General features: G+C 41.7%; 1 protein-coding gene and 1 long non-coding RNA gene across 5 annotated transcripts in view; one reads left to right on the forward strand and one right to left on the reverse strand.

The window, feature by feature from the left end:
• faima (Fas apoptotic inhibitory molecule a) overlaps window positions 1–14,256 on the reverse strand; it is a 42,139-nt gene extending 27,883 nt beyond the window's left edge. Inside the window, exons 1-4 of one of the 4 annotated variants that reach the window (XM_073047556.1) lie at window positions 14,057–14,256; window positions 11,687–11,745; window positions 11,053–11,178; window positions 1,901–2,042 (exon numbers count right to left, since the gene is read on the reverse strand). In XM_073047556.1, coding sequence (XP_072903657.1) covers window positions 1,901–2,011 — 111 coding nt within the window. In that variant the 5' untranslated portion in view covers window positions 2,012–2,042; window positions 11,053–11,178; window positions 11,687–11,745; window positions 14,057–14,256. Of the gene's footprint in view, window positions 1–1,900; window positions 2,043–11,052; window positions 11,179–11,686; window positions 11,746–14,005 lie in introns of all 4 variants that reach the window. The other 3 variants (XM_073047555.1, XM_073047558.1, XM_073047559.1) reach the window with 3 other exon arrangements.
• A 156-nt stretch (window positions 14,257–14,412) lies between these two features.
• The window catches only part of LOC140728592 (uncharacterized), a 42,417-nt gene continuing 29,611 nt past the window's right edge, over window positions 14,413–27,218 (forward strand). The window contains exons 1-2 of the long non-coding RNA XR_012099113.1: window positions 14,413–14,527; window positions 15,896–16,193. This is a non-coding gene — a long non-coding RNA (uncharacterized lncRNA). The remainder of the gene's footprint in view (window positions 14,528–15,895; window positions 16,194–27,218) is intronic.

Raw genomic sequence — 27,218 nt, forward strand, 5'->3', positions numbered from 1 at the left:
TAGTCTGTCCAGATTAATAGCTAATCCTCTTGTTAGACACACTTTGCGTATATGGGCTCAGTTTAGGAAATGCTATGGTTTCCATGGTTTTTCCGTTTCCAGCCCTGTCGTACATAGTCACCTTTTTTTACCTACTACGTACGATTCAGCATTCCATGTTTGGTATAGGAAGGGCATTAGACATTTTGAAGATCTTTTCATTGATAATCGCTTCGCTTCCTTTCAGCAGCTCTCTGTTAAGTTCAATCTGCCCAATGCTCACTTTTTTAGATATCTCCAAATTAGACACTTTATTGCTCCTTTAATTCCTAACTTTCCTGAAATGCCTGCGAAAAATGCTACAGACTTATTTCTTTCCATTAATCCACTAGGTAAAGGTTTAATATCAATTACTCGAGATAAATTAGCAGCCTTACCACGGGCCCCTGTGGATAAAATTAAAATGGCCTGGGAGCAGGATTTAAATACCTCCTTATCTGATGAGAGCTGGGACTCGATTCTCAAATCGGCTAACTCAACCTCTCTTTGTGGTCGCCATTGCCTTTTACAGTTTAAGATTGTTCATAGAGCCCATATGTCTAAATCTAAACTATCTCGATTCTACCCTAACATTAGTCCGCTCTGTGATAAATGCAAGAGGGGCGTGGCCTCTCTCATTCATATGTACTGGTTCTGTCTTAGCTTGGAGAAATTTTGGAAAGATGTCTTCACTACGTTATCGTATATTCTGAATCAGCACCTAGAACCAAACCTCTTAATTGCTTTGTTCGGTTTCTGGGGCGAGACAGATTTATGTCTGGGTCCGACCAAATGCCGAATATTATCCTTTGCCTCTCTCCTGGCTAGACGCTTGATCCTTCTTAGATGGAGAGATGTTGCCCCGCCCACCCATGCTCAATGGCTTAACGACATTATGGCCTGCTTGGACCTCGAAAAAATTCATTATTCAGTTCTTAATTCGGATCTAAAGTTCCATAAGGTCTGGGGACCTTTTATCGAGTACTTTCATGACCTTCCTCTTGACTAGGGTTTTTTTTTTCTTTTCAGTCCCTTGCTTTCAGCTCCCATTTTTTTTCTGGTAGTAGGCATTATTATCCTCTGTTGCTAAGTGTATTCACAGTCTGGGAGTTTGATTGTCCTGATTTATATTCTCTATATTGTGATGTGGTTGGTCTGGAGTTTTTTTTTTTGTGTTGTGGGGCTTGGGGAGGATACTAAGTTTACTTGTCTTTAATTTAGGTGCTTTTTTGTTAAATTATCTTCCTTTGTAGCATATTGTCATTGTATGCATAATTTTGCACTGTATTAATGTTCCTTATTGAGATTTGGGGTTTTTTTAATTTGTAAAATGTATAGAAAAAACAAACAAACAAATAAACAAACAAATAAATAAAAATATCATCTAATCCTCTAACCGCATGGCCTCTCTGCTGTATTTTGATGGAATACATGCCAACATTTTTTAAATACTCGTTTGCAAACTGGGATTTGAATGCACACACTTCTGATTCAGAGGCAAAAGTGCTTGTACTAGACCCAAGATTACTTGGGAAACTCTGCAGCAATGAAAGATCGTTTCCAACTATCAACACAGATGTCGGCATTTTGAACTCAAGTTGTCCAATAGAATTTTTCTTATTTCCGGTTTGCCTACTGGTAAAATCAATTCATGGTCCAATAATGCAGGGGTTCTCAACCTGTTGCCAACAGACCCCTTGCTTAATGGTATTGGCCCATGCGATGTGAGGTTGGGAAGCCCTGCAATAAAGGATCCAGGTCTTGAGTGTGTTACTGTTACATCATTAAGTTCACTCATTCATTAAAATACCAGGGAAGCAGGCACATATAAAAATTAACATGGAAAAATGTGTGACAGACATTATAATTTTTAAAATCATACCTTTCCATCAACATACACCACTCGCTTTCCTGAGGTGGTACCATGCTCAAATTCTATTTTATGAACACCATCGCTGAGAGCTACTTCCCACAATGCCACCAGGTCAGCCATTATTTCTCAACGTGGCTGTATGTATCAAGATCTAAATGAAACAAAGTAATTACTTTTTAATACACAAAAGGCATTAATTAGTTATGACCAAGTTTTGTGGATAGTTTTAATTGCACATGTAGTTTGGTGACTGCAGTCCTGTAAACAGTGGGTTCTGCAAAGCTTAGAAGTTGGCCTTTTGGTTTCCATTGTATTTGTAAATAATTTGAAGTTTACAGCAGTTTGCCAATGTCAGAACAGACACTTGTGTGTTAACAAATCCTTTATCTTTGCTATATACATAAACCCTCACCCTATAAAACCTTACATAATGTATTATGTACATGGCATCTCCAGGTCTTTTGGAAATTCAGATTCTACCTCCTGTCAGTGGCAGAAGAGCCTAAACTTCCCAGTATGAGGTTCAACATGATTTTCAACATACACTCTAAGATACATAGCTATTCTGATCTTAAACAAGCTTTTAAAATTTTACCCAATATAGATGACAAAGAACCCACATCAACATTGACTGCCTCTGAAGTTTATCCATAATCTGCATTTGCTTGACATGGTTTGAAGGCTTGTGTGTCTCAATGACCTGCAGGGCTATGTTGACTGGAGTCAGGGCTTCAGGCTTTGGGTCTTGGTAGGGTCACCCATGCCAAAAAAGTCAAAAAGTAGAGGTCAGACTAAGAGTGGTCCACTGGTCCTCCAGGATCAGGGTTTCAGCTCAAAACTAACAACCCTGACTGGTGAAACAAAATTGTTATAGAAACAGTAATGCAGAATCTTTCTAAAATGAATGCAATGACATTGCTGAGTATCTACTCAGGACTTGCATGGCTGACAGTAGTGAAAACAGAGGAAGCTACTGACACGATAGAGGCCCTGAAAATTGCCAGAGATGGAACACCTTCACTGCTGCCTTTAACGCCAGTGGTGTAATGGGCAGTAAGTAAGCAAGCATTTGCTAAATGATGACATGCAAGCTATGATTCTAACCTTGACTAATTACAATGCAGACCAGTGTCGAGGTTGGGTCAACAACCCTTTTCTCATTTTTTCTTGCTCTAACAATGCACATTACTTCAAATAAATTGCCTGCATTCAAGACAAAAGCCACCCCTATTTCACTCACTGAATTGGTATTTGTAGATGATGATTGTGTATGTGCCAAATTGCAAGTCATTGATGAGTCCTTTGAAGTGGATGACGTAATAGGTCATAAACATCAGCAAAAAAATCCCTTACCATAACTCTGCCTCTTAGCAATAAAAATCTTTGGCAAGACACTGAAAAATATGAATCACTCCTCTGGCTGTCTCTTGGAGAAGGCAGACAAGGCTGGTGAAACTCAGTAGTTTCAACTGCACTAGCACATACCCCTGGAGTCTACCAGGCAGGAATGATCCACCTTGGAGACAGTGACAACATATTGCAGAGACAACAAAACACAGTACTGATGAAACATTTATAAGTCTTTGCACATTCCTCGAACTTCACTGGCAAGATAAGCGATGTCTGCACCCTTTACCAAACTAACACACTGAATGTCAAATCTATTGGACTCAGCCAGCTCCAATGGATGGGCCAAAATGGCAATTCCATGCCACATCACACAAATAGAAACAAACAAAAGGAAATACTGTCAGGGTAGAGTCTAAGCCTCTTTAAAAAAAATTGCACACTTACTGATCTGTGGGGTTGTTTGGATTGTAACAAATCAAAATGCTAGGATGGCACTGAGCACCTACAATTTCGTTGTCATCATATATTACAGCCTAGCAGAACTGCTGAAAGACTCATAACACTTGCCATACTGCTCAATAAATAGCCCCCATTAAGCACCCACTGCCCTACCCACATCAAAGTATGCACATTCTGCGTGGACCTCATCAGCCACCTCAAAACCCACAGAACTAGAATGGAAGCAAACTATCTTTAAAATCAAGGGATCACACAATAGGCCGTTGCTTCTACATTTCTCTGTATATTATACAAAAATATATGTTGCTAATTCCTATATGCCCTTTCAAGATCACAATACCTACATCCAAATGTTGTCATACAGCCCAAACAGAATCAGATTTAATATCACCAGCACACTAATGTTGTCAAATGTGTTAATTTTATGGCTGCAGTACAATGAAATACTTGATAAATATAGAGAAAAAAACTGAGTTACATTAAGTATATATGTGTTTATTAAATAGTTAAAATAAGTAATGCAAAAAAAAAACCCCAAAAAGTTATCAGGCAGTGTTCATGGGTTCAACATCCATTTAGAAATAAGATGGCAGAGGGGAAGAAGCTATTCCTGAATCGTTGAATGTGTGCCTTCAGGCTTCTGAATCTCCATACCAACGGTAACAGTGTGAAGCAGGCATGTCCTGAGTGATGGGGATCCTTAATAATGAACACCACCTTCCTAAAGCACTGCTCCTTGAAGATGTCTTGGATACTATAGAGCCTAGTACCCATGATGGAGCTGACAAATTTACAAGTTTCTGCAACTTATTTTGATCTTGAGCAGAAGTCTCCTCCATACCAGATGGTGATGCAGCCAGTCAGAATGCTCTCTGTGGTACATTTGTAGAAGATTGAGTGCTTTAGTTAACAAGTTACATCTCCTCAAACTCCTAATAAATGACCTGGATGAAGAAGTGGAGGGATGGGTTAGTAAATTTGCTGATGACACAAAGGTTGGAGGTGTTGTGGATAGTGTGGAGCGCTGTCAGAGGTTGCAGCGGGACATTGATAGGATGCAAAAATGGGCTGAGAAGTGGCAGTGGAGTTCAACCCAGATAATGTGAGGTGGTTTATTTTGGTAGGTCAAATACGATGACCAATGACAGAATATAGAATTAACCGTAAGACTCTTGACAGTGTGGAGGATCAGAGGGATCTTGGGATCTGAGTCCATAGGACACTCAAGGCTGCCGTGCAGGTTGACTCTGTGGTTAAAAAGGCGTATGGTGGATTGGCCTTCATCAATCGTGGGATTGAGTTTTGGAGCTGAGGAAATGTTGCAGCGAGATAGGAACCAGGTCAGACCCCACTTGGATTACTGTGCTCAGTTCTGCTCGCCTCATTACAGGAAGGATGTGGAAACTATAGAAAGGGTGCAGAGGAGATTTACAAGGATGTTGCCTGGATTGGGGGGGCGTGCCTTATGAGAATAGGTTGAGTTAACTCGGCCTTTTCTCCTTGGAGGGACAGAAGATGAGAGGTGACCTGATAGAGGTGTACAAGATAATGATAGGTATTGATTGTGTGGATAGTCAGAGGCTTTTTCCCAGGGCTGCAATGGCTAACACAAGAGGTGCTTGGAAGTATGTATAGAGGAGATGTCAGGGATAAGTGTTCTGTTGTTTTTAAAAAAAAACACAGAGAGCGGTGAGTGCGTGGAATGGGCTGCTGGCGACGGCAGAAATGATAGGGTCTTTTAAGAGACTCCTGGATATGTACATGGAGCTTAGAAAAATAGAGGGCTCTGGGTAACCCTAGGTAATTTGTCAGGTAAGGACATGTTCCAAACAGCTTTGTAGGCCAAACGGCCTGTATTGTGCTGTAGGTTTTCTATATTTCTAATGAAATATAGCCACTATCTTGCTTTCTTTATAACTGCATCAAATGTTGCATCCAGATTAGGGTCCACAAAGATAATGACCCCTCCCCCCCCACCCGGAACTTTAAATTGCTTATTCTCTCCACTTTACATCTCTCTGCAGGGATTGGATTGTGTTCCCTTGTTTTACCTTCCTTGAAGTCCATAAATCAGTTCTTTGGTCTTGCTGATGTTGAGTGCAAGGATATTACTTTGACACCACTCCACTAACTAGTATATCTTGCTCCTGTATGCTCTTTTGTCAACATCTGAGATTCTGGCAACAATGACTGTACCTGATAAATCAGTTCCTGTCAGAGTGTGACATACAGTAATAACCAAAAAGAGGAAATTTTATACCCAACATGAATGGAGTTGAATTTATCATTTGGAAGTCACAAGTTGCTGATTAATACAAGGCTAGTTTATTCAAAATTAGCTTGATTTATTGCAGTATTGAGTTTTTTTTAAGTTGGCAATTGTACACATCTCAAGACCTTATGAAAAGGTTTCTCTTGGCAACTAATAATTTCTTGCCTTAATTTTCTGACAGATTCCTGGTAATAATCTCTGCAAACAGAGTGAACTCCAAGCATATCAAAACAAGTGTTTTAACCATCTATTGCAAATTAAATGTATCAATATGTGAAGAACTAGATATTGAGAAAAGTTTCCTGTGTTCATAGAATCTGAGATATATGACACATTGCCTTCTGAAAATTTGTCTGATTTCAGTTTTGAATTGTGATCCAGATTTTAATAATTCTCATGTAGAAATAACATATTCCCCCTCTAGTTTTGACATTTTTAAAACTATGACTTTGCATTAATTTGATAGATTTCCTGCACTTGCTCCATTGAAAATTCAGTTTGGTTTTGGAATACTTCAAGTTTTTCCTTAATCTACTCTGTTCTAATGTGAACCCCTGTAGAAACTCACTTTATATTTCTCCCAGTCAGGAATAAATGCTTTTCTCAAAGCAATTATGTACTTGAAGTCTTTTCTTTTTTAATAGTTGACCTTCACTAATCCGACTAACTGTAATCCGGTTCCTTCGATAATCCGGCACTGATTTCAAACTTTCCGTGCAACTGTAATTTCAAGTTTCCTGGGCCACCATACCAATCTGCTGCGCATTGTTTTGTTTGTACTAGATGTGCACGTGCTGGCGTCCTCTTGTTAGCACACAGGCGATTCCTACATGTTTTCCTGCATTTATTAATATCATTTGCATGAGGCGAGGCTGCCCGGCAGCAGCCCGTCTCACCCACCAGCAGCGGGGGAGCTGGCGTGCATAGGATCAATCCGCCTGCCAGCAGTCGCACATTGCCCTCCGGCGTCTCCCGGCTAGCACTCCATTCTCTTCTGCCTATGATCTCAGATCAGACGTGGCGACCCGCTGAATTTAAGCATATTACTAAGCGGAAGAAAAGAAACTAACGAGGATTCTCTCAGAAACTGCAAGTTAAGAGGGAAGAGCCCAATTCCCGGCCACCTGGCGGTCGCATGAGATGTGCCGTATAGAAGACCTCCTTTCTCCGACTTCTGCTCCTGCTCACCCAGATGTGCTGACACCAACATCAACAGTTTTTGAAGAAATTGATGTGCCAGTTTCAGCACCAGTTCCTGACACTTCACTCCTTTTTCAAGATGAAGATGTTGATGATCCTGACAACCCCACACTTGCAAACATGTAACTTTTCCTGAAGGTATATTAAACATCTCACTTTAGAAGTGGAACTGCTCAACTGTTCAGTATAAGTTAATTCCTGTACATTTACTTATACCCTTTATTTTACCTGTGCCTGTACAGTATATTACTTTATTCAAATTTCACTTGCTACTCATTTAATAATTCTGTTTCATTATTATCTAACTTGTACTGATTTACATGATATTTTAAAGGTATGATGAGGCGGTTAGCTATTGCTTAATGTGATCCTTCTGTTATTCGGCATTTTCACTAATCCGGCACTCAGCAGGTCCCCGTGGTGCTGGATTAGTGAAGGTCATCTGTACCTAATTTTCTAATGCTTAGATTCCAGAATTTTCTTCAGCTAGTCAAAAACTGAGAAATAAGTTTATTTCTGAACTTACTTTCAATCTCTATCCATTTCCAAATACAGTTAAATAGTGAATTACAGAATTTTGAACACATCTCAAATTCAAAAATAAGTCAGTTTCCAAGAGATAAATGATTAAATGTTACAACTCATTTCATGACATGTGGTAGCTGTGACTTCTACTAATTAGTGCCCTCCTGGCACTTATCCTTGCAAGTGGAACAAGTGCTACACCTGCCCCAACACCTCCTTCCTCAATACCATGCAGGGCCCTAAACAGTCCTTCCATGTCAGTCAACACTTCATCTGTGAGTATGTTGAGGTCATATACTGTGACCAGTGCTCCCATTGTGGAATCCTGTATATTGGAGTCACCTGACATAGATTGGGAGACTGCTTCACTGAGCACCTACACTGTCTGCCAGAAAAAGCAGGATCTCCCAGTGGCCACCCATTTTAATTCCACTTCCCATTTCACAATGTCTATCCATGGCTTCCTCTCGTGATGAGGCCACACTCAGGATGGAGGAACAGCACCTTATATGGTCCAACCTGATGGCACGAACTTCAATTTCTTGAACTTCTGGTAGTGCGCCCCCCCCCCCCATCTTCAGCATTTCCCTCTCTCACCTCATCTCTTTGTCTGCCCATCACCCCTCTCTGGTGCTCCTCACCACCCCCACCCCACCCCCCGTTTTCTTTCTTCCATGGCCTTCTGTCTCTTTCAGCATCAACTTCCCAGCTCTTTACTTCACCCCTCCCACTTCAGGTTTCACCTATCACTTTGTGTTTCTCTCTCCCCTCCCCCACCTTTTAAATCTACTCATCTTTTTTCTCCCCAGTCCTGCTGAAGGGTTTTAGCCCAAAGCATCGACTGTACACTTTACAATAGATGCTGCCTGGCCTGCTGAGTTCCTCCAGCCTTTTGTGGGAGTTGCTAATGAAGTTTTGCCAGGTTAGTATTAAGAACATATAACAAAGTCCTTCAGCCCACAATGTAATCATATCTGTAATTAAACAAATCCCTTCTGCCTACACAATGTCTATTTCCTTCCACGACCTAGACATTCATGTGCCCAGTTAAAAGCTCTTGAACACCTTCATCATATTTACTTCTAGTGTCACCCCAGCAACATATTCCAGGCACCCACTACTCTGTGTAAAATAAAAACTTTCTCCTCATACCGCCTTTGAATTTTCCTCTTCATCTTAAATAAAACATTAGACATTTCAACCCTGGGTAAAATATACTGGCTGTTCCATCTAAACCTCTTGTAGTAAGGAGATGCCAGTTTGTATTTTGGAAGTTGAAGTCACTCAGTACAATAACCCTGTTGTTTTTAAACACCCTTCCCTCATCTGTTTGCATATCTTTTCCTCAATGTCCCAGTGGATATTGGGTCATGTAAGCATAATCCCAGAGTGATTGCACTTTTTTTGTTATAATTTTGAGTTCTACCCACATTAACACAGAGGATCAATCTTCCATTATGTCCCCTCTGAGTGCAGCTGTGATATTTTTCCTGATTAATAATGCAACTACTCCCCCAGCACCCACCTTCACCTCCTTGTCTTTTCTAAAAGATCAAAAACCTGGAACATTAAGGATTCATTTTTGCCCCTCCCTCAACCAAGTCTCTGTTAAGGCCACAACATCACAATTCCATGTACTGATCTATTCTAAATTCATCACCTTACCCTAACCTATAAAGCCCTCATCTTTCTAGATGATCCCATGTATTTTCAGATCCAGCTCCTTGATATAGTCTGTCAGGAGCTGTATCTGAGTATGCTTCTGGCAGACGTAGCCATGAGGTTCACTGACTTGCCATAACTTGGAGGAGAAGCAATCCACTGCCCAACAACAAGTCTTCCTACATTGATTCAAAGAGATTTACAGGAAGAGGTTTCCTACTTGGCATTGCTGCCTCCCGCACATCCAACAATGCCCATAGGCCAGCTGCAGGGTCATCAGCCAGGTCCACTATTCATTGATGTTTCACTCCCTCAGCCCTGGTTCTTCTCCTGGTGGCTAAGCTGTGGCAGGAATGTCTCCCTATCACGTCCTTCAGGTTTCAATAGGGTTAACACGAGGAATAGGGTTAGTTGCTCCCCAATTTCTGTCCTTCCTCCTCAGCCACAGCCAAAAGCTGCCTTTATCGGCCTCTTCAGCCAATTCTCTGGTAGCTCTCCTGAGCCTTGCTCCAGTCACTGCCATATTGCAGAGTAACCTATCATCAGTGTGCTGACGAAGGCCCAGCATCCTACCTCATGGGATAGGTGATGGTCCTCCAGCCAACTTCCTTACACTCAGCTAACAGTACTTCAACCTCTTATGCTCGTGGGCAGCCTCCACTCCTTCCTCCCATGGGATTGTTAACTCAACGAGGACTGTCTTGGTGGCCATGGACCACAGTGCTATGACTGGACAGAGATCTGGTGATTTCCTTGGGGAACTGTAGCTGCCTGCTGAGATCTGCCCTCATGTTCCACTCCTTGCCTGTGGAGAAGTGTCCTGAGGTAGCTGTTGGACAGGTGCATTCAACGCTCTTGACAGCCTTAACAAAAGGTATGAGTTGGCATCCCATTGGGGAAAGGCTGATTCTCACATCATCTCTGCCAGCTTCTTTAGAACTTGGTCGTGCCACTAACTGCTGCATCCTCGGGACAGCACAGTCTTGCAGCCTGCCAGGGTGTGTTGAAGGTTAGTATCAGTGATGTTACAGAGGGAGCATCGAACCTCACTGCCAAAACACTGGTGAAGATTTTAGGGGTAGGGCTAGGTATCATAGGTTGCCCTGATGAGAGAGCCAAGACTGGCTTGTGGGACCTTCAAGAGGTAAAACCAGCTGAATGACCTGTTGATAGTGCCCTTCCATGTTCTCCAGCTTCCCTGACGGCTCTCTGTCACTGCCTTCACCCTGTAGTACTCCTGCTCTATCCCTTGTCACCTACTCCAGTTGCATGGCTTTCCTTTCTTTGAGGCTTTGGACTAGAAATGTGCTGTCTTCCCTGAGCCTCGTCCTGCATGCCCAGCCTAGATTCTGCTGACAATCTCTTAGTGCTGCAGTCTGCTGGTTGCTTACTCTACTTCAGTTTGAGCTCTCCATTTACAGCCAACATGGACTGGGGCATTGGCACCCCTCTCCAGCGGGTCAGCAGACCCCCTCAGCTCAACAGCCAATCAGGGTTTCTCATGCTTGTACCCCAGGCTGATGGATCTCAGTGGCAGCTACAACATCTTCTTTCTGAAGAGGCCATTGAATGAAAAACCCTGAGGCAGTCCCAGCTATTTCTGGACGTTCAAGTTGGCTTTCCCGTGCCTTCTCACTGAAGTTTTTTTTTGTTAATAACTGCTGCTCTCATTCCCTATGTATGGGATACTTACTCGGCTTCTTCGTGCCGAAGCCTCAGCGACTCGTCTTCTTGTTCTGCTATTGCTTTCTATTGGCAGTTGGTAGACTTGGAGTGTAAGGAAGGTTCAGGAGTGTGATCGCAACACCTACCACCAGCCCTCAAGAAGAAATGATACCAATAAGTAAATAAATATATCAACATCCAATGCTCTTGACTTAAATTGTACTAAACAATCCAAATAGCTTCATGAATTTAAATATGTGTTTATGCCTCTCTCGTGCTTCTTGGCTAAACCACCCCCCCACCCCCGATCAAAGGTAACAATATTGCAGTCCAGTGTCTGCTTCCTATCCCACTCATATGTCCTACATTCTAATAACACATGTGAGACTGTCCTCTGGAAGATGATGCTGTCTACATTTACCTGAAGTATATTCACCAACTCTATACAATGTGGTATTTAAACCAGTATGAGCAAATAATTATAACTTCCTTCCTCTCCTCCAAAGTGAAGTAACCCTTTTTTTTTAAAAGAAGAAATCCATATAAATGTCTCCTTTTTTAATTATGCCCCAAAGTCCCTGTGAGATTGAGAAAATATGGTCATTAATCAAAACCTTTGCCTCTCCATTACTTAGTGGAATGTCAACATCAATAACACTGACCTTCATAGATTGTTTAGCCAGCCTATCGTCTACTTCATTTCCTTCCACCCCTGCATGAGCTGGAATCCACAAAAAAATAGACATACAATTCTAAATACTGCAACCATGCTAATGTTTGTCCAACTTCCAGTAGTCCCCTAGACATTTTGTTGGACACACCCACCACTACACAATCCAGAGAAGGAATCAGAAATGACGGCATCCACTGCAATAAGGATTGCCACCATTTCAATAGTATAAACTGAAAGTTTATTAGACAATCCTTTTCTAACTGGCAGCTGAAAGTCTGGAACCCAGATTGCTGCACCATTGTTATGAGACACTGGGTCTTTAGAGCCACCCGTAAAACTGGAACCATTCTGTAATATTGATGATGCATATATAAGAGTTACCAATGACTCTTCAGATACACACCGAGCACATTCTGACAGCATCTCCCGAAGTGTCAAAACTGCCTTAGGTAAAGGAAATAGTAAGGGAGGAATAATAGATAAAGCTAAACCAGGAGCATAGGTCATATCAGACAGAGCTATGTTCTCTGCCTGATCATTTCCTTCCCACCCAAAACTGCAAATCTTGTGATCTTGATGTTCTCAACAACCTTTCAATATATTCTTTGTTGGATGATCATCCTCATAACCATTAGGATGTACCCAGTAATTCATAGCCATCGGCAATCTTCTCAACTACAATGGCATCTTACTCATTTCAACCCGCAGAGCAGAGAAAAGAGAAGATCTAATAGCACCACAACCCAGATGTAAAACCTGGGCTGGAATAATGTGCAGCGATTTCAAAAGTGGGGAGGAAGAGGACTCAGAGACAACTCAAACATAACTGAAGACAGCTCTAATCAGCTCCCAGTCTTACACTGGCCCACTGTCATAATGGTCACTCCACTGGACCCTAACTTCTGTTTATTGGCTGTTGTTTATTATCTAATCAACTATTACCTTACAATTTGTCTTTCACTCTAAGTCCCTATTCCTATTAAGAGAAACTCACAGTGATGTCATGTGTCCTACTCTTTTGCACGCTTGTGCCTCTTGCTCCAAGTCCCCACTCTTAAGGAAAACTCACTAGCAAGTACAGAGAACTACCTCTTTTGAACCCCTGCTCCTCTCACTCCCAAGTCCCAGATCCTGTTAAGGTCCAGTGAACAGTTAATAATTGTCAGATTACTCATCCTGATCTTGAATGAACAGAATATAAATTTTAAAAACATTTGCACTTAAGCATCATTTTCACAGCTTTTAAATGCCCTGATAGTGATTTATTACTTAGGTGTCATTGTGGTGATTGTAGAGGGAATCTGACAATCATGATAATGGTGATTGGGTCATAAACTGTACGTATTTCACAAAAAATGTTCTTTATTTTTCATTACTGGACACAAAGACAAGAAAGAATCAATCTACCATTTGAAATGACACACAGCGAATCGCACAATGTTAAGAATTTTTAAAAAATCTAGCTCTTTTACCTGAGTATTGAAATCAAAATATTTTCTTAATATAGAAATATTACAATATCACAATGTTTCAGCAAATAAGGTTAAGTAGTTTCATCAAGATTTGTAAACCAAGAAGTAGTACGAAATTCCAAAGTATAGAAATTTCTCCTCATCTCCTTCCTAAATGGCCTAGCTCCTAGTCTGAGACTTCCCTTGGTTATTAGATTACTCAGCCAGGGAAAAGAAAAGCATCTGCTCAACATTCACCCGGTCAAGCTCTGTTAAAGTTCATGTTTCAAACAGATTATTAATCAGTTATTCTTCTGAACTCCAGATGTAATCTACTCAATCTCTCTTCACACACTAAACCAGGATCCAGGCTGATGAATATATTCAGTAAACCCTTTGCCGTCCTAACTACTCTTAAAAAAAATGACCGAACTTGATTAGCCAACCTATTCTACAGGATTCACGGCAGTGAATCAAATTGATAATTACAGACAATAAAAAAAAGATAATCAAACAACAATGCAATGGCTTGGCGCCTATAATGAAACAATTTCTATTAATAACATCCAAATTCTGTGACAAGCCCCTACATTGATAAAGGTGGGGTTTTCATTTTCCTCCCAGAGATTTTGACTCCTTTACAATTAGAGTAATATCATTGTTTTGCGGGAAACGACGCAGTCAAAATTGCCCGCAACTCCCACAAAGTGCAACATGACAAGGGCCAAGTAAACCACCTTATCAGGATGCGATCTGAGAGGCAAAATCCTATTAGCATAAATCTTATATGGCAGATATAATTCAACCCGTGCGATGCCGTGATGAAGAACGTTAATGAGCGAGGAGGAAATGCGTACACATGCACAACGAGGTTTAATCCCGGCGAGCTGCCCGCCGATGTTTACTACCTTGGCGCACCACTCGGTAACTATGGCAACTTGCAGCGGCCAGCTCCTCTGCGGAAATACCCCTGTTCTTCACATCAAAGCAACAGCGAGATTCAACGCGTATCTGATCAGAACTGCCATCCACCTACGGCAGACCCACACAAATTGCCATCGTCTCCTTTCCTCCCGGATCGCGAGTTAACTGTGTGTGAAGGGAAAATAAATCCCGAAACTAAACCCTCGCGAGAGCCGCAACTCCCGTCCGATCGATACGATTGGCTCATTTGTCCTGATGGGCGGCTGCTATTGGTGGAGAACAGGCCAATGCTTGAATGGGACATTAGCAACCGGTGCAAAGTAGGGTTGAAGGTGAAAGAGGGGATAGGGCACCGAGCACCGACAAAGCTTTAATGTACCTACTAGTTTAAGCCTATTGGGCACAGAATGTTTAATTATTCCTTATATCTTGTTGGAAAATATCATCTGGTTTGGGTAGGTTTTGTCACATTATGAAACAGTTGAACATATTACGGTGTGAAGCATATAAAGTTGACAGAAATCAAATGCAGACTTCATTAGAATCTTTGGGGGTCGATGCTTTCATTTTAAAGACTTTGTCAAGTCACGGGAGTGACTATAACTTAATTCAGAATACTGACAATCTATAGGGCTTTTTGGGGTTTCATTTGAAAGAGAAGTGGGAAGGGTTTTTCTCCCTGCTCCCAATTCTTTACACCACACTCCAGTCCAGTTGATGGCGGTAATGCACCTTTACGTTAGATTGCCAACTGTCAGAAAAGTCAGAAGTTGAGTACACATAGTTCCGCCTATTCACAACTTTAATGTACTTATTTGTTTATTACATTGAAGATTCTAGCATGGATAAAGCAGTAGTTGATTGGCAGGAGGAAGAGTAGGAATAAAGTGAACCTTTCCCGACTGGCTACTGGTCCACAGGAGTCTGTGTTGGGACCGATTCTTCTTATGTTATATGTCAATGATTTGGATGATGGAATTGTTGGTTTTGTTGTAAAGTTTGCAGATGATATGAAGATAGGTGGACAGGCAGATAGTTTTGAATAAATAGGCTACAGAAGGACTTAGACATATTAGGAGTACTGTATGGTCAAAGAAATGGAAAATGGAATACAATCTTGGGAAGTGTGTGGTCATGTACTTTGGGAGAAGAAATGAAAGGTTTGACAACTTTCTAAATGGAGAGAAAATACAAAAAACTGAGACACAAAGGGACTTGGGAGTCCTTGTGCAGGATTCCCTAAATTTGCAGGTTGAGTTTGTGGTGAGGAAGACAAATGTATTGTTAACATTCATTTCAAGAGGACTAGAATATAAAAGTAAGATAATTTGTAAAGGAATGGTGAGGCCTCACTTGGAGTAATGGAAGCAGGTTTGGGCCCCCTGTCTTAGAAAGGATGTACTGAAATTGGAGAGGAGGTGGTTCCAGGATTGAATGCCTAATATGTTCAGTGCTAATCTATTTCTTCTCAAGTCTTTATAAGTTAAACATGTGGATGTTGCTTTTTAATATTATTGATGGTACTTTTGAAACAAATTAAATCATTATCTTTGTAGGAATGACTTATTTCAGTGACAGAGCAGAACCCTGAGAAAACAGTATACGTTAGACTTGGAGTGAGTCCATGACTCTGCTAAGTCAGAGATTCAGGGGGTACAGGGTGACAGCTTTGTGAAGTGTCAACATCAAAGTCAAATTGAATAACTGAAACAGTACAATCAAGATTTATAGGCAATAGTTTGATTGTAACGTACCGTGTCATATGCTGTGTGTGAAAATGGTCTTTCCATAACAATGATTGTCCTTTGTAAATTTTTCTACAGAAGTGGTTTGCCATTGCCTTCTTCTGGGCAGTGCCTTTACAAGATGGGTGACCCCAGCCATCATCAATACACTTCAGAGATTGTCTGCCTGACATCAGTGGTCGTATAACCAGGATTGGTGATATGCACCAGCTGCTCATATGACCATCCACCACTGTCTCCCATGGCTTCAAATGATTCTGATTGGGTGCTAAACAAGTGCTACACCTTACCCAAGGGTAACCTGCAGGCTGTCAGAGTGAAGGAGTGCCTTACATCTCCTATGATAGAGACGTATCTCCACCCCACAACTCAACAGGTAATAGTTTGAACCCAGAGTGGTAATTTTTATTTTTTCAAAAATTATGCTGCTCTTGCTTGGATCACGGAGTTATGTGGTACACATATTTACTAACAATACCTTTCATGGTCCTGTGATAATTTTAGAAGACAATAGTTGTTGATGTTACTTTATGGAAATAATAAAATTGAGGAACTGCTCTTCTGATTAAGAAGCAAACACAGCTACTTTACCTTTGCAACATCGAGAGGTGGGCAGTGTGTCTGCTCACTTAGTTCTGGTTTCTTACATTTCTGAACAGTGGAAACAAGAAGTAACTGTCAAGTAGAAATCTGGATAGATATGCTGTGGAACCAAAGTAGCTTTGGCAGCACCTGGGGTGGGGAGAGGAACACGAAATATTCTGAAGAGCTTTAGATCTGAAATGTTATTCTTTTTAGTCATAGGATCTTCTGGCAATTTTAAAGATAAAGTCTAGTGGTTAGGCAGACAGACAAACATACTTTATTGATCCCGAGGGAAATTGGGTTTCGTTACAGTCGCACCAACCAAGAATAGTGTAGAAATATAGCAATGTAAAACCATAAATAATTAAATAATAATAAGTAAATTATTCCAAGTGGAAATAAGTCCAGGACCAGCCTATTGGCTCAGGGTGTCTGACACTCTGAGGGAGGAGCTGTAAAGTTTGTTGGCCACAGGCAGGAATGACTTCCTATGACGGTCAGTGTTGCATCTTGGTGGAATGAGTCTCTGGCTGAACGTACTCCTGTGCCTAACCAGTAATTATTGGAGTGGATGGGAGTCATTGTCCAAGATGGCATGCAACTTGGACAGCATCCTCTTTTCAGACACCACTGTAAGAGAGTCCAGTTCCATCCCCACAACGTCACTGGCCTTACGAATGATTTTGTTGATCCTGTTGGTGTCTGCTACCCTCAGCCTGCTGCCCCAGCACACAACAGCAAACATGACAGCACTGGCCACCACAGACTCGTAGAACATCCTCAGCATCGTCCCGCAGATGTTAAAGGACCTCAGTCTCCTCAGGAAGTAGAGACGGCTCTGACCCTTCTTGTAGACAGCTTCAGTCCAGTTTATTGTCAATATTGTGCATTGTATCCTAAATTGTTTAAAATACACTGCTTTCCAGACAAGATTGAAGGTAGCAATTTAAGTAACTAACTGAAAAAGGGTGGAGAATACAAGTTCATTATCTTGTTACATTATCTATAGTGAGGCTAATTGAATGGGTAAGTGATTGCAACCTTCAATTAATAGCAAAGTCTGTGGACCCCACAAACACTTGTGCTGCAGAGGCAGCTGTGCTTTTTGTCCAGGCTGCTTCACAATCTACCACGATGGAAAATTGCCAAGCTATACCCTTACCACAAAGCAGGGCAAAACTTGTCCAGTCAATTGTTTTCTGCCCAATCTTGTACCCCTGGAACCACCTTCTACCCAGTCCTTTGTCCTTGTCCTTCACAAACCCTGGGCAAAATCTCAATTACCAGCATTCTAGTAGAAAGTATTTGTCATCAACTGCAGTGTGAGTCGGAGAATCACAAAGAAAAAATATTTTGTCTTGACTATTGGTTGTTGTTGTAAGTTAGCTAGATTGAAAACTCACTGTATTTGTGAGAATGTATTAGTTTCAGCATTGTCTGGTGTTTCATATTCTGTAATTTTGCAGAAGCAATAAAAAAAATTCTTGTCCTGATGGTATTAAGTTTACTATTTTTCAAGTCAAGTCAACTTTTATTGTCATTTCGACCATACCTGCTGGTACAGTGCATAGTAAAAATGAGACAACGTTTTTCAGGACCATGGTGTTACATGACACAGTACAAAAACTAGACTGAACTACATAAAAAAAAACACAGAGAAAGCTACACCAGACTACAGACCTACACAGGACTGCATAAAGTGCACAAAACAGTGCAGGCATCACAATAAATAATAAACAGGACAATAGGGCAGTGTGGTGAACTACATATACCTGTCTGGACACGCCCCCCCCCCCCCCCCCCCCCCGCTGACTGCTCCTGTGGTTCCTCCTACAGACCCCTGTATAAAGGCGATTGGAGGCACTGCTCCTCCCTCAGGCTCCAGGATGTTGTATGGTGGTCTCTTGCTGCTGACTGCTCCCTTCCAGCAAATAAAAGCCTATATCTCGCCTCACGTCTCCGAGATTTATTGATGGTGCATCAGGCAGTAAGGTGTCAGTCCAGGCTTCAGGTATTGAGGAGTCTGATAGCTTGGGGGAAGAAACTGTTACATAGTCTGGTCGTGAGAGCCCGAATGCTTCGGAGCCTTTTCCCAGACGGCAGGAGGGAGAAGAGATTGTATGACGGGTGCATGGGATCCTTCATAATGCTGTTTCCTTTGCGGATGCAGCGTGTAGTGCAAATGTCCGTGATGGCTGGAAGAGAGACCCCGATGATCTTCTCAGCTGACCTCACTTTCCGCTGCAGGGTCTTGCGATCCGAGATGGTGCAATTTCCGAACCAGGCAGTGATGCAGCTGCTCAGGATGCTCTCAATACAACCCCTGTAGAATGTGATGAGGATGGGGGGGTTGGGAGATGGACTTTCCTCAGCCTTCGCAGAAAGTAGAGACGCTGCTAGGCTTTCTTTGCTATGGAGCTGGTGTTGAGGGACCAGGTGAGATTCTCCATCAGGTGAACACTACGAAATTTGGTGCTCTTTACGATCTCTACCAAGGATGTTCAGTGGGGAGTAGTCGCTCCGTGCCCTCCTGAAGTCAACAACCATCTCTTTTGTTTTGTTCACATTAGGAGACAGGTTGTTGGCTCTGCATCAGTCCGTTAACCGCTGCACCTCCTCTCTGTAAGCTGACTCGTCGTTCTTGCTGATGAGACCCACCACGGTCGTGTCATCGGCGAACTTGATGACATGGTTCGAGCTGAGTGTTGCAGCACAGTCGTGGGTCAGCAGAGTGAACAGCAGTGGACTGGGCACACAGCCCTGGGGAGCCCCTGTGCTCAGTGTGATGGTGTTGGAGATGCTGCTCCCGATCCGGACTGACTGAGGTCTCCCAGTCAGGAAGTCTAGGATCCAGTTGCAGAGGGAGGTGTTCAGGCCCAGTAGGCTCAGCTTTCCAATCAGTTTCTGAGGGATGATTGTGTTGAATGCTGAACTGAAGTCTATGAACAGCATCCAAACGTATGTGTCTTTTTTGTCCAGGTGGGTTAGGGCCAGGTGGAGGGTGGTGGCAATGGCGTCATCTGTTGAGCGGTTGGGACGGTACGCAAACTGCAGGGGGTCCAGTGAGGGGGGGGGCAGCAGGGTCCTGATATGCCTCATGATGAGCCTCTTGAAACACTTCATGATCATGGATGTAAATGCAACAGGATGGTAGTCATTTAGGCAGGACACTGAAGACTTCTTTGGCACAGGGACAATGGTGGTGGCCTTGAAGCACGTTGGAATAGTGGCGCTGCTCAGAGAGATGTTGAAGATATCAGTGAGAACATCTGCTGGCTGGTCTGCACATCCTCTGAGCACTCTACCACGGATGTTGTCTGGTCCAGCAGCCTTCCGTGGGTTGACCCTGCACAGGGTTCTTCTCACGTCGGCCATGGTGAGACTCAGCACCTGGTCATTTGGAGGAGGGGTGGACTTCCTCGCCGCCACATCATTTTCTGCCTCAAACCGGCCGTAGAAGTTATTCAGCGCATCTGGGAGGGAGGCATCACCTGCACAGTCAGGTGATGTTGTCCTGTAATTGTTGATGTCCTGGATGCCCTTCCACATGCGCCGCGTGTCACCGCTGTCCTGGAAGTGACTGTGGATTCGCTGGGCGTGTGCACGCTTTGCCCCTCAGATGGCCTGGGACAGTTTGGCCCTTGCTTACAGACTGGTGATTCAGAATTGAATTTTGTTCTGCAGTAAATGTTCAATTTGTATTTAATGTGTTATAAGGATTTTGTACCATTAAGTATACTGTTGTGGACTGGAAAAGTTGTTGTATGAGCAAGAGAAGACTATTATGCAATTACAAAAAAAAGTTGTACGTGGTTGTGATTGAACAAGAAAAATGCATTGAAAGATACAAGTTTCATCACCAAGCTTCTGGAATGTATACCAGGTCCAACAAAAAATAAGGTTCAATTCTTTGATATGGTGAGAAATGAATAAAGGTATTAGAATCATAGAAATAAACAGTCCTCTTGGCCTACCCCATCCATGCTGACTATGATGCCATTCCCATTTACCTGTATCAGGCCCCTATCCCTCTAAACCTTTCCTATCCATATACACTTTTAAATGTTTGTAATGATACTAACATCAGCCATTTCCTCTGACAGCTCATTCCATACACCCACTACTTTGTGTTTTTAAAAACTGGCTCCTCAGGCCATCTTTCAATTCTTTCCCACTCAGCTTAAACCTGCTCCCTTTAATTTTGTAATTCCTTGGCCTGGAGAAAAGACTGGGACAATCCATCTTCTCTAAGCTTGTAATTTTATGAAGCTCTGTAAGGACTTCCTTACCTTAAAACTACCTAGGGTTACCCATAGCCCTCTATTTTCCTAAACTCCACATATCCATCCCAGAGTCTCTTAAAATCCAGGCAACATCCTTGTAAATCTCCTCTGCATCCTTTCTATGGTTTCCATATCCTTCCTGTAGTGAGGCGACCAGAACTGAGCGCAGTACTCCAAGTGGGGTCTCACCAGGGTCCTATATAGCTGCAACATTACCTCTCGGTTCTTAAACTCAATCCCACAATAGATGAAGGCCAATGCACTGTATGCCCCCTTAACCACAGAGTCCCAGCTCCTCCCACATTACTATTTGCTCACCATTTCTCCCTTAATTGGTTCTGCTTCACCTTCCTTTCTTATCAAATTCCAAAATCTGCAGCCTTTTTTTTTTGCCTTCACATCCCAGTCTCTATCAGTAGCTCAACTCCTCCCTCCCCTGCCTGATTCCATCTGTCAATCAACCTTTCCTCACCAGGATCCACCTATTCCTTACCAGCTCTTGCCCCTATCCTCCCCCACTCATTGCTTTAATCTGGATATCCTCTGCCCTTTCAATCCAGTTATAGGGTCTTGACCTGAAACATTGATTGTCATTTTCCTTAGACAGGTGCTGCCTGAGCCACTGAGCTCATTCTTTGCATCTTTTCAGGTCCTGGAGATATAGCCACCCTAATATTTCTATTTCCTCCTTCTTGATTCAGATCTGCTTGAGAGTATCAATGTACTCCTCCTATAACTGCAGCCTCTACACATCCACTAGCTTCTCCCCGATGAATACAATTAGACGTATCAGTTTAGGATCTCAGCCATGTCTCCTGTCTCCACACATAAATTAGTCTTCTGATCTCTGAAAGAAACTGTTGTTTGTTTAGCTACCCTTTTGCTTCTATATGCTCTATAAAATGTTTTAGATTCTCCTTAATCCTATATGCCAAAGTAATTTCTTCAACACGAGACAATCTGCTGATGCTGGAAATCCAAAGCAACACACACAAAATGCTGGAGGAACTCATTAGGTCAGGAAGCATCTATGGAAAAGAGTAAACAGTCAACACAGGCCTAGACCCTTCATCAAGACTACTCTTTTCCGTAGATGCTGTCAGTAGCTGAGTCCTTCCAACATTTTGTGTTGTATTGTAAAGTAATTTCTTCAATCCCTTTGACCTCCTCATTTCTGAAGTTTCTTCATCCAGTGAAACCCAGGTGGCTCATTTTATCCCAATTTCCCACAACAGACACAGGCTTCCTCCTTTTCTCTGACCACACCTTAAAAATCTTCTGGTTAAACTCACTTCCAAACTTATCGTCTTTACCTCCTACCCTTGCTGCTCCATGTTTGCTTTGAATTTTTAATATCTTGTTTCTGAACTTCTCTGACTTGCCAAACGTTGTTCTGCTCTGAATCTACCTCTCCCAGCTCCTGTCTTGACACTGTCAAAATCAGTCTTCCTCTAGTTTAGGGCTCAAATTCAACATGGAACATAGAATAGTACAACACAGTACAGGCTCTTTGGGCCACAATGTTAGAACACTGCAGCACAGAAACAAGCCCTTCAGCTCAATCTCCCTCTGAGCAATCCAGTGTCTCATTGGGACTGTGGTGTGTAAAATGTGCTGACTGCCCTGCTCACTTCTTGTAAGCTCTCATATTTAACTCTCAGTAGATACATATTGTGCTGACCAACATAAACCATCAATGCAACCCTTCCTTCCTACACAGCCCATATCTCTCTATTTTTTTTACATCCATGTGCCTATCTAAGAGTCTTTTAAATGTCCCTATTGTATCAGCCTCTATCACCACAACTGGTAGTGGGTTTCAGACTATTCCCCATCAAACTAAAGCAAACTAATTCTGACATCTCCCCTAAACTTTCACTCACCTTAAATGGATATCCTCTGGTATTGGCCATTGCTACCATGGGAAAGCAGTACGCGCTGTCTACTCTGTCTATGCCTCTCAGAATCTTATATTGAATCCATAGGACCATAAGATATAGGAGCAGACTTTGGCCATTCAACCCATCGAGTCTGCAGGAATCCTGCACAAGGTCTCCCAAGTCCCTTTGCACCTCTGATTTTTGAATTTTCTCTGTTTAGAAAGTAGTCACCTTTATTCCTTCTACCAAAGTTCATGACCATACGCTTCCCTACACTATATTCCATCTGCCACTTCTTTGCTCATTTTCCCAATCTGTCTAAGTCCTTCTGCAGACTCCCTGCTTCCTCAAAACTACCTGCCTCTCTGCCTATCTTGATATCATCTGCAAGCTTGGCCACAAAACCATTAATTCATTCATCCAAATCATTGACACACCATGTGAAAATAAGTGGTCCCAACACTGACCTCTGCAGAACACCACTAGTTACTGACAGCCACGAAGAATAGGCTCCCATTATTCCCACTGTCCTGCCAGTCAGACAATCTTCTATCCATGTTAGTAAGAGTTAAGTTGTACCACAGAGGCAAAATTCATAAGGGTGAAGAATGCAGGACTGAAAGTGCTATATTTAAATGCACATAGCTTTCAGAATAAGGTGGATGAACTCATGGCACAATTAGAGATTGATTGGTGTGATGTTGTGGCCATCAGTGAGTTGTAGCTGAAAGAAGATCATAGTTGAGAGTTGAACATCAAAGGACAGACAGGAAGGTATAGGTGGTGGTGTGGCTCTATTGGTAAGAGATGGAATTACATCTTTAGAAGGAGGTGACATTTGGTCAGAGAATGTTGAATCTTTGTGGGTGGAGTTAAGAAACTGCAAGGGTTAAAGAAAACATTGTGGGAATTATAACACACTCAAAATGCTGGTAGAACACAGCAGGCCAGGCAGCATCTATAGGGAGAAGCGCTGTCAACGTATTGGGCTGAGACCCTTCGTCAGGACTAACCGAAAGGAAAGATAGTAAGAGATTTGAAAGTAGTGGGGGAGGGGGAAATGTAAAATGATAGGAGAAGACCGGAGAGGGTGGGATGAAGCTAAGAGCTGGAAAGGTGATTGGCGAAAGTGATACAGAGCTGGAGAAGGGAAAGGATCATGGGACGGGAGGCCTCAGGAGAAAGAAAGGGGGGGGGAGGCACCAGAGGGAGATGGAGAACAGGCAAACAACTAAATATGTCAAGGATGGGGTAAGAAGTGGAGGAGGGGCATTAACAGAAGTTAGAGAAGTCAATGTTATATATAGGCCTCCAAATAGTAGCCAAGACGTGGGGTTGAGATTGCAAAGGGAGATGGAAAGGGCATGTAATAAGGGTACTGTCACAATTGTAATGGGGGACTTCAATATGCTAGGAGATTGGGAAAATCAAGTTAGTGTTGAATTGCAAGACAGGGAATTTTTTGAATGCCTTCGAGACAGCTTTTTAGAGCAGCTTGTGTTTGAGCCTACTGGGGGAAAGGCTGTCTTAGATTGGGTGCTGTGTAATAACCCAGATCTTATTAGGGAACATAATGTAAAGGAACCCTTAGGAGACAGTGATCATATGATTCAATTCATACTGCAATTTGAGAGGGAGAAGCATAAGTCACAAGTATCAGTATTGCAATTGAATAAAGGGAATTACAGAGGCATAAGAGGGGAGCTTGCCTAGGTGGACTGGGGTGGGGGAGTGGGGAGGGACACTGGCAGGTGATGACAGACTAGATGTGGCTGAAGTTTTTGGGAATGGTTGACAAGGTGCAGGATAGATATGCCCCACAGAAGACAGAAGTTGTTCTCAAATGGCAGGGCTAGGCAACTGTGGCTGACAAGGGAAATTAACGACTGCATAAAAGCCAAGGAAAGTGCATATAAAGTAGCAAAAGTGAGTGGGAAGTTGTTTGATTGGGAAGCTTTTAAAATCCAACAAAGGGCAACTAAAAGAGCAATAAGAAGGGAAAATGTGAAATATGAGTGCAAGTGAGCCAATAACATAATGCAGGATACCAAAAGTTTTTTTCAGTTATTTAAAGAGTAAAAGGGAGCTGAGTGGGAAGTTGAATGATTGGATTTTAAAAACTTCCCAACAAAAGGCAACTATAAAAGTTATAAGAAGGGAAAGGATGAAATAAGAGAGCAAACTAGCCTGTTATATAAAGCATTATAGTATTTTTTTTCATTTCTATAAAGCATAAAAGGGAGGTGAGAATTGATATTGAACCACTGGAAAATGATGCTGGTGAGGTAGTAATGGGGGACTAAGAAATGGCTGATGAGCTTAATGGGTACTTTGCATCTGTCTTCACTGTGGAAGACACTAGCGGTGTGCCAGAGGCTCATGATTGTCAGGGAGCAGGAGTGAGCGCCATTGCTATTACAAAGGAGAAAAGTGCTAGGCAAAGTGAAAGGCCTTCAGGTGGATAAGTCACCTGAACCAGATGACTACATCCCAGAGTCCTGAAAGAAGTTGCTAAAGAGATAACAGATGCATTGGTCATGATCTTTTAAGAATCTCTTGACCTTGGCATGGTTCTGGAGGACTGAAAAATTGCAAATGTCGCTCTGCTCTTTAAGAAATGATAAAGACAAAAAAGAAGAAATTATGGGCCAGTTACCCTAACCTTAGTGGTTGGGAGAGTATTGGAGTCCATCATTAAGGACGAGGTATCTTTCTTGAAATACTTTGGGCTCTTATCTTGATAAACAGCCTCATGTGTGGCACCTTATTAAATCCAAGTAAACAACATCCACTGATTCTCATTTGCCTATCCTGCTTGTTCTTTCAAAGAATTACAACAGAATTGTCAGGCAAGATTTCCCCTTAAGGAAACTATGCTGACTTGAGCCTATTTTACCATGTGCCCTAAGTACCCAGAAACCATATCCTTAATAATGGACTCCAACATCTTCCCAACCACTGGGGTCGGGCTAACTCACCTTTCTTTCTTCTGTCTCCCTCCCTTCTTAAAGAGAGGAGTGACATTGTAATTTTACAGTTATTCTAGACATTGTACTTCCAGAATTTAGAGATTTTTGAAAGAACATTACTAATGCCTCCACAATCTCTTCAGCTACCTCTTCCAGAACCCTCTGGTGTACTCCATCTAGACCAGGTGATGTACTTACCTGCAGACCTTTCAGCTTCCAAAGCACCTTCTTCTTAATAATAGCAAATACACTAAAAATAAAAATGAGACAACTGATCCTTGGTCATATGGGCCCTATGGACCACTTTAAATTGTAGGAGAGAGTGGTGGGCACATAACGATGAAGTGTTGACCAATTTAAAAATTTGATTTCAAGTTTCCTCAGAAATTGAAATCTGAAAATCTTGTTCCCAAAGATTTTACATTTTATCTAAAGGAACACTTCTCATTCCCAACAACATATTATGAATATTAGATTTAGATCCATTATAAAATGGTTTCAAATTAAAAATTACATCTAGTAGATTCTTATCAGGACTTTTAGGAAATGTACTTATTTGAGACCGTAAAAATCTCTTATTTGTCGGTATCGAAAAAAATGAGATTTGGGTAAACTATATTTAGTTGACAATTGTTCAAATGAAAAGAGACTTCCCTGTACAAATAAGTCCGGAAAGCATTTAATACCTAATCTATCCCATTCTTTAAAAGCCACATCAATCATAGAGGGTTTAAAAAAATTAGAAAAAAATGGGACTTGAAAGAGAAAATCTCAATAAGTCAAAGTATTTTTGGAATTGTATCCAAATTCAAAATCCAAATTCTCATAGTGTGTTTAACTACCAGATTATCAGTTAACTTACTCAGAGACAAAGGAAGTGAGGATCCAAGAAGAGAAATAATAGAAAATTTATTCACAGAGTTAGCTTCTAAAAAAACCCACATTGGGCTATCCTCACGATTAATGTAATATAACCAAAATGTAAGATTTCTTATATTAACTGCCCAATAATAAAATCTAAAGTTTGGTAAGGCTAGTCCTCCATTCTTTTTATCTTTCTGAAGATGAATTTTATTTAATCTAGAATGCTTATTTTTTCATATATAAGAAGATTATTATATATAGTCAAGAGAATCAAAAACAGATTTAGAAATAAAAACAAGCAATGTCTGGAAAGAGATATATAAATTTAGGTAATATATTCATTTTGATGGAGTTAATTTGGCCAATCAGGGAAAACGAAAGAGGCGACCAATTTGATAGTATCCTTTTTACGTGATTCAATAGGGTAAGAAAATTTTCTTTAAATAGACACATAGTTTTTAGTGATTGTTACACATAAGTAGGTAAATTGGTTTCTTACAATTTTAAAAGGAAGGTTAGATTTGTTGGTATCAAATTATTTAAAGGGAAAAGTTCACTTTTATGTAGGTTTAATTTATAACCTGAGAACTGGCTAAAACAGGAGAGTAAAGAAAGCGCATGAGGTAACGAAGAAATAAATAGCAGCAGATCATCAGCGTACAGCGAGACTTTGTGAATAGTGTCTCCCCTTAAAGTACCGGTGATATCATTAGATTCTCAAAAGGTAATGGCTAAAGGTTCTAAAGCCAGATCAAAAAGCAAAGGGCTCAAAAGACAGTCTTGTCTAGTGCCACGCTGAAGCTTAAATGGTTTGGAATTA

The sequence above is a fragment of the Hemitrygon akajei genome, chromosome 5 (genome assembly GCF_048418815.1).
Source record: "Hemitrygon akajei chromosome 5, sHemAka1.3, whole genome shotgun sequence".
Classification (NCBI taxonomy): Eukaryota; Metazoa; Chordata; class Chondrichthyes; order Myliobatiformes; family Dasyatidae; genus Hemitrygon; species Hemitrygon akajei.